Genomic DNA, 7,929 nt, shown 5'->3' with positions numbered 1-7,929 from the left:
AACTCTTAGTCCGAGCGTAACATCGTGTGATTTGCAGGAGTTTGCAGCTGGCGTTAAAACTCAAAGCTCGGCTGAAATTATCAACATAAGATTGTCTTGGTCTATAACTCTGGTATGAAAGGTGCCATAAAGGATAAGGCTTTTATTGTTTCATATGTTTTGTCTTTCTTTCTTCTGCAGACTTGTTCAGATTAACAAAATAATTTTAAAAAGTCTCTCAAAAACTGTAGAACTTCATTTCTTTGTAAAACGTCTCTGATCTTAACTTCTTAACAGCTGCAGTCTCGTTAGGACACACCCTTATACTGGAGTTCCTTAATTTCATGAGAACTTTAATTTTATTTTAGAAAGCACTGCCCTTTAGTAATTTACCGATGGTGTAAAATGTGCCGACTCGGAGACAAATAGTAAAATAAAGATGTTGCACTTTATATAAGCTGATAAATAAATTATTTCACAGTGAAGACTAAAACTCAGTGCGTTTGAAAAGTAAATGTAAATACCGTAGTTTTCAGACTATAAGGTGCATTAAGTGTTAAAAGTTCATTTTGACAGTTTTTTTTTTTTTTGAGCGCCATGTACCACATAAAATCGATTTGAGGTCAAGGCGCACCGGATTATACGGCTCACTGTCGATTTTTGAGGAAATTAAAGGATTTGAAGTGCGCCTTATAATCTGAAAAACACGGTATTTGCTTTGCTTCAAACTGAATTCGCTGAAAGACTTTTCGGAAACACAAAATGATTTGTTACTGCAGAAGAAACATTGAAACTACAAAGATCACAGCGGACTATTTTGTTCAGGTTTCTACAGTTACTGTAAAATTAAAAGGAGCAAAACTTGAAAAAAAACTATTAGAATGACTACAGTGATATGTTGCAACAACAACAACAACAAAGTGCATATAAATCTACTGGAAATATAGTTGAGGTTAAACTACAAAACAATAATTGATTTCAGGCTGCAGTGGAGGAATAAAAGGATTTTTTTAAACTCAGGTGGTGAATTAACATTAGTTTTCACTTCTGAGTCTAATCCAAAGACGGGCTGCTTCAATCTCTCAAACCAGATTAAACATTTGTTTCATCTGTACGAGTAAAGGAAGTGACGTGCGTTTCAGTTCGCTACAGAAAGAAAAGGACTTTTATTAAACACATTGTCCTCTGAAGAATAAAATAATAAAAACAGGGCGGAGTATTATTCAACAGCTGGACTGACAGCTTTTTATTGCTCAGCATCTCATTAAACTGAACATAAAGTCAATTAAAAGTGTTTCTTCTGTGGAGCAGCTCCTCTCCCAGGAGCCTCGTGTTTCATTATTTTATGTGTGTGTGTGTGTGTGTGGAGGCACGCCAACACCATAATCTCAGTCATTATGGTGTGTTTGGGTTATGACAGGGCACTCACACGCCACATGAGGGTGAGGGTGTCTGTGAGCGATGCGGGGGGGACACTATGTTATCTCCTGCTGACGTCTCAGGGCGGGGGCCGCTGGCGAGGACTGACGGGGAAAACGGTCACTTCTTCTCGTTGAAAAGCCACAACTCAGACATCAAGTCTTTTAAATCAGAAGCCCTGCAGCTGCTTCCTGGAGTTACAAATAAATACAGTTCTTATTTTATTTCAGGATTAAAAGGTTGATTTCTCTCATAAATTCTGACCACTGACGTGATGGAAGAATAGTTTGGATTTCTAAAACGGAACTTAGAAATAATTTATTAACATTACTGACTTTACTGAGCAGTTGCTCTTTAAAAAGTAGCTATTTAAAGCTGGCCAAGCCGAGGAAATGAATTCCACTATGGAGGATATCTGTAAAAGGGTCATTTGCCAGTTAAAATAGATTTGTAGACAGAATTAGGTCAAAAGAAACAAACAGGAAGTAACGATTATTGAGAAAATGTTAAACTTTTAATCTTTTTTCTTCTGATGCGCTTCCAGAGAATATAAGTCATTCAAAGTCAAATAATAAACCCCAACAAGCCTAAAAACAGAGAACCAAAAAGGTAAATGTTGGCTCTTAACATCCAAATGAACTATAAAGAATCCACTTTTATCTCCTAAAAGTATACATTTGTATAATCCATTTATTTTTTTTACATTGAATTGACAATAAATAAATTCTAATGCGTCTCTTTTTACAAAATCATACCGTTATTGGTCATTCATTATTTCTGTTTAAAACAAAAAGAAAATTGTGTCAGAAGGCCCAAAACAAAATTAAATAAACTATTTTATTTGGAACACGTTAACTCTGCAGACTCTTTATTTAAAGAGCGCACCTCCAGAACAGCCTGAGGCTCATAAAACCTGGGAAACAAGATGAAGCATCCTTTAGGACGCTTGACTTCAATCAGTTCCTTTCAGGAACATGATGGTGCTCATAAAACTCCACCTTTGTGTCAAACTTCAGCGTAGTGCTAATGTTAGCTTTGTATGCAACGCAGCTGAAGCTGGAACCCTTTACGCTCACATCGCCTCAATCAATACATCAACTATTATCTAAACAGAGCGGCCCGGTGATGTACAGCTCTGTGCATTCAGACAGCAACACCTGTGTGAGCAGATTAGACCTCTCACACATTCCAACCACAATCTGTGTGTCAGGATGACACCTGAGGACAAAACAGGCACAGAAAGTCTGAAAAACAAACAATAGTCCTAAACCTAGTCCCACGTACTCCACGTCTTTCACCTGCTGGCAGCTCCACCATCACAGCCGAAGAATCTCCTACTTGTCGTGTCCACCGTTGTGCATTTTGTACTTGTGAAATTCAGCGTGTTTCTGCAGCAAGATTTCGTTCTGTTTCTTTAACCCGTTGATCCTAGAAAGCAACACATGACAGATTCAGCTTCGAGCATTAGAAAACTCAAACAGATTCCCCACTCCAAGCCGAATTCAGCATCAAAGGCAATAAAAGAAACTCACCGAGCTCTCTCCTTGGCCTCGTTGTACATTTTTGTGATGGCTCTATCTTTCTCATCCATGAAGTTAGTGTGAACCTTTTTCAGTATCCTGAAAGAGTCGGAGAAACGCCATTCAGGATACATGTTTGCTTGACCTAAGAGCCTCAGTGGTCAGCAGGCACTCTGCGTTTATGAGTTTGTTCAGCTGTTGTAGCAGCTGCTCAGATCACAAAGAGGCGAATCTCAACAAACACAAGTGGCACCGAGTCATTGTGTGGAAACAAATACGAGGAAATGAGTCGTGAGTTTGGGCCCGAACACATGGCACAGAGTCACGTCTCCAAAATACCTCATTCAGCTGGAGCAGAAAAGAAAACTCACGAGTGCAATAAGGAGATTAAAGTAACGCCAAAAGGGTGATGATAGCAGACTAAAACTAAAGGCCTGCCATTCTTTAATAGAATATATTGTCTGCCGTTTTTCAGAACAAAGTTTTAGATGAAGATGATTAATGTCGAGAAATGACAGAGTTGTAGCCATTTTAGTAAAACTGTAAAAGAAAATTTATGCAAAGTGTCACGCAGAATGTAACACTCACAGCACTGTATGTCGTGAATGACTCTCAGCTACTACCACAATGAATTTTAGGTCACTATTTCACCTGTCACACAACCTGTTCAGCATTTGTTAGTTGTGTGCAATATATATCACGCGCGTTTTAGATTCTATTACTACCTTGAAATACTTATTCATACAAATTCATCCTGCTTGCACAGTTAAAATTCTACTGTGTTGACAGCCATCTTGGACAGGGTTGACTTCAAAGGCTCATCAGTTGTAGATGTACATTAAATGATTACTTTGTGCAAGTTCCTTTTAGGATGTGTTCATTGATTCATGAAATGTTTTGGTAACAAACAGACGCGGACAAGAATACATTCATCTTCTTTTTCCTTTCATTAACAACCAATAATTATTGAGTAAAACTCTTTTGTGAGGAATTTTGCATGCACAACGACTTCTTAATAAATGTGTCTTTCCTGAAACAAAGTATCATACAAATATTTACTTGTAGAGGACCATGTGGACTCCGAGGCTGAGCATCATAGCAACAACGCAGTAGGCCATCAGGCGCAAGTTCCTCCTCTTCTGATACTGCACCTCCTCCTCTGTCTTCTTTGGATTCTGAGCGTGACGAAACTGCTCCCAGTAATGAATGTTCTCCTGAGCATGAGGACTGATAGAGAAGTAGCAAATAATTATGACAATTAGTGACATATAAGAGTGGTGGTGGAAAAAAGATCCTACAAATGATGTGTTTTTGAGTCCTCACCTTCCGTAGGTGCTGCGACCTGAAGTAGATGTGAAGGCCTGGCCTCCACTGTACGGACGGTGGAGTTTCAAGTCGTACTCCTTCCTGCTCAGCTCTTTGCTCAGTATTCTGTAGGCTTCATTCAGCTCCACAAACTGGCTGTGCAGCGCCGGGTTTGATGGATCACTGTCTGGGTGCAGCTGCAAGACAAACAGGCCAGAGTCAGTGATGAGCATCGTTGACTAAAAAGATATTCTGGTGGAGGCATGCGGTTGGTTATCTGGGCATGCTGCCTCCACTGGTACACATAAATATGCATGCACAATTTGAATTCCCAACCAAGCTTCTTTTTTTCCCCTTATAAAGAATGAGCTGTTTTTCCCATTAATTCTACCAGAACCACAACATAAATACACATCTTTATCCTTATTTACACTGGAAGCCCTAGTCAGAAAGCAAACTGTGGGAACCGTGAGCAATCCACATGCTTAAAGGCTGCCCTCTTGTGGTTTAAATTTGTAAAAACTGCAGGCGCTACCTTCTTAGACTTGTTAAAAAATGCATTCTTTATTTCATCCGAGGTGGCGTCTGTTTTGACTCCCAGCATGTCATAGTAGTTCACAGCTTTTCTGCGGTGATAAAACAAATAATTCAAAACTAAGCAGGTGTTAAAACCTGCGGCGTGCACAAACACTTATCAGCTTTAAGTGGTTAGACCTAAACTCCACACACAAATAGAAGCGTATAAAATACCCACCTTTGTGTGTAGCTGCGGTACAACTTTTGTAGTCCAATCTTGCGGTATAAAATACAGCTCTGGCATATTCGCAGCTGTACCTTCAACTGCATGATGACAATTTTTTTTTTTTATAAAATTGTCCTGCACAACAAGGGAGTCGGAGATAATTAAGAATTACTGGTAGTTGAAATACAAAAGCAAATTAGAACAAATGGAGCAAAGATAATTACAATTTGAAAGATAAGCGCTAAGGGAGCAAAACAAAATCTTGCTGTATAATTTAGGAACAATTATTCTAAATTTGCTTTTAGTGAAAGAGCATAGCAGGACTTTTTGTTCGAGTGTTTCAAAATATCACCTGCCACCAAAAGGTGAAAGGCAAGGTTTGTCTGTCTGTCATGTTAGCAAAATATCATTAACATCATCGTATCTCATCGTTGTCCATTGTTGTCATCTTTCTTTGTTGAAATCAGGTCTCTCTTGTAAATGAGTCCTCGAGGCTCAATGGGACTTACCTATCTAAATAAAGGTTGAATGAAAATTAACTACTGAGTGGATTTTAATGAAACTCTTAGAAATGCATATTGAATGTACGTCTGAAACTGATTACATTTTGGAATTAACCCAATTCAAGATGGCTGCCACAGTGACTATAAATCTGTCCATTTTACTGATGTTGACCTCAACTTGTATGTGGCAGTACATGGTTGTCATTTTCAACACACTCTGAGCACTAACAGATTTCACATAAGATCTCACAATATCATTTGACATCATGCACATTTTTATTTTATTTTAGTAAAATGGCTTTAAATCTTGACATTTCTTAAAAAAATAGTATTTTAATTTAAAATTCTACCATGCAAGACAGCAATGAGTAATATGCAATCCTTAAGGAATACTAGGCTTTCAATTAAACATCTGTTCAGAGAAGCTTTAAATGATGAGACTGGGTTTGCAAAACTATCACATTGTGTACAAATTGCATTTAAGTTAAGAATTAACTCAACTTTAGCGCTGTCTAGGATTAAGGATCGGGGCTTTTAAAATACAAAAACAAACAAAAAAGTAAACCTCAAACCTAAGACATGAAAAAAAACTGCAGATCTTCAGATTGTGACTGACTCGATAACAAATCCATAAGATAAACTGTATGGACAGTTTTGATTTTCATTTACTAAATGTGAATATGTTTATTTCTTTGTCTGTATCCAAAAAGTAAATATTAAAACTTTTTGTTTATATCACTGAAAGTTTTAGATTTTATTTAATGACGTTGCCTTTGTCAACTCAATTTTTTACCACAAAGTTATACTTACAAAATGAAAAATTCCAGCCCAAGTAATTCAGTAAGGGGCCCATGCCAGAGAGCCAGCTGTTTGTTTTACCCGTCACTGTGTTTCCATTGAAAATGTTCACGTCAGCAGCTGTCTCCACATCTGTCAGCGCATGACTGAAAACCTCAACACAAAATGAGGTGAATACAATAACAAATCAACCAAAACAGTCACTGAAACACAACACAACACATAACCTGTAAATCAACGTATCATGTTTTTTGAGGGACAAATTCATTATACTTTGACTTACTTAAAAATATATTATTTTCAAGTGTCGTACCAACAATACTACAATACGTATCACCAGTTATTACATTAAATAAACACATCTGTCATGAAGAAAAAAAATCAAACAAGACAACCGGGAAGAGGGTTTGTTATCTGCTAATGCTAACACTTGAGGAGTCCCAACAACAATTTGTGAAAGTCTTAGCTTTGTAAAAACGGTCTAATGTAGCTTAAATTACTGAAGTACAGAGAAAAACTGAGCCCAATGTCATAATGAAATTAGAAATATAACAAAAATTGTGGTAGAAAAGGTGACATACCGGACCAACTCAGTTTTGTAACAGAACACTAACAGAACAGTCAGGTTAGCATAGCTAGTTAGCATAGGCTAAAAAAAACAACAAACTTTACTTTTCGAAATAAAGGGCAAATTTGTCACAAGGGCAAACCAAACCAATAATGTTCTATACTTATAGAAACAAAGCAGTGCAAAATTATCTTAGACAGCAAAAATATCACTGGATATAATAAAACAGCATGTTCTAGATTTTTAGAGATTAAAAAAAGGAAAAAAAGATACTCAAATGCGTATGCCTATTTTATGACTGTCTATTGTTGTCATTGTTAGCCATTGTTGTCATCACTCTTTGTTAAGAAATCAGGTCTCACTTGTAAATGAGTCCCCGAGGCTCAATGGGATTAACCTGTCTAAATAAAGGTTGAATTGATGTTTTCGAACTACCTTCGGCTCATTGCGGGTACTTTATTTTGAATATAACCGGAAGTTGATGATTTTGCTGCTGCGCTTGCTGACGTCACAGTTTAAAAACACGCCCCTTGTTGTTAACCCTGTGATTACCAGTGAGATCTGTCTGCCGAGTTTTCGTAAAGAAAGACGCATGATCAGTATTTATTTACTTACGTAATCGATTTTTAAAATCGTCTGCATTTATATGCATCTTAATATTTTTTTGACAAACGTCAAGAAAATGGACCGAAGTGAGACGTCACCGTAAAGTAGTTCTCATCTTTGACCACTTGGTGGCGATAATGAGCACAGTTTGACACCAGAAATGACTAAAAAAGAAAGAGGAAGAAGCAAACCGGTTATCTTTCACTCTCTTATCACACACATCGAATAAAAGGTAAGACAATTGATTACAAGTTTTAGGTTTTAAACACTTTTGTTCTGGCTATATAAGTTAAAAACAATACAGTGTTGTTTTAGGACTTTGCGTAATTTCTGCCTGCTGCATTTGCAGGTGTAATAATCTAATTTACACGGTTAAAACTCTTCGATCTTGATTGAAATAAGTTCCCTTTTGAAACAATTTTTTTTACTTCTGCAGGACAGCTGCATATGACTTTGGTTTTGACTGAAATGTTGATGATTTGTAAACCT

At 37.2% G+C, this 7,929-nt stretch overlaps 1 protein-coding gene across 1 annotated transcript; it reads right to left on the bottom strand.

The window, feature by feature from the left end:
* Window positions 1-2,141: 2,141 nt before the first annotated feature.
* dnajc4 (DnaJ (Hsp40) homolog, subfamily C, member 4) lies at window positions 2,142-6,415 on the bottom strand. The gene is made up of 7 exons (XM_037675785.1): window positions 6,279-6,415; window positions 4,978-5,100; window positions 4,759-4,849; window positions 4,242-4,420; window positions 3,978-4,145; window positions 2,931-3,017; window positions 2,142-2,826 (listed from the first exon to the last, which is right to left on the bottom strand). The coding sequence occupies exons 2-7, from the start codon at window positions 5,067-5,069 to the stop codon at window positions 2,733-2,735; spliced, it is 711 nt and encodes a 236-aa protein (XP_037531713.1). The 5' UTR covers window positions 5,070-5,100; window positions 6,279-6,415; the 3' UTR covers window positions 2,142-2,732.
* Window positions 6,416-7,929: the final 1,514 nt, after the last annotated feature.

The sequence above is a fragment of the Nematolebias whitei genome, chromosome 4, assembly GCF_014905685.2.
Source record: "Nematolebias whitei isolate Nwh7 chromosome 4, NemWhi1, whole genome shotgun sequence".
NCBI classification, from domain to species: domain Eukaryota; kingdom Metazoa; phylum Chordata; class Actinopteri; order Cyprinodontiformes; family Rivulidae; genus Nematolebias; species Nematolebias whitei.
The sequence above is the reverse complement of the archived record's forward strand: the minus strand, read 5'-3'. Positions and strand labels throughout refer to the sequence as shown.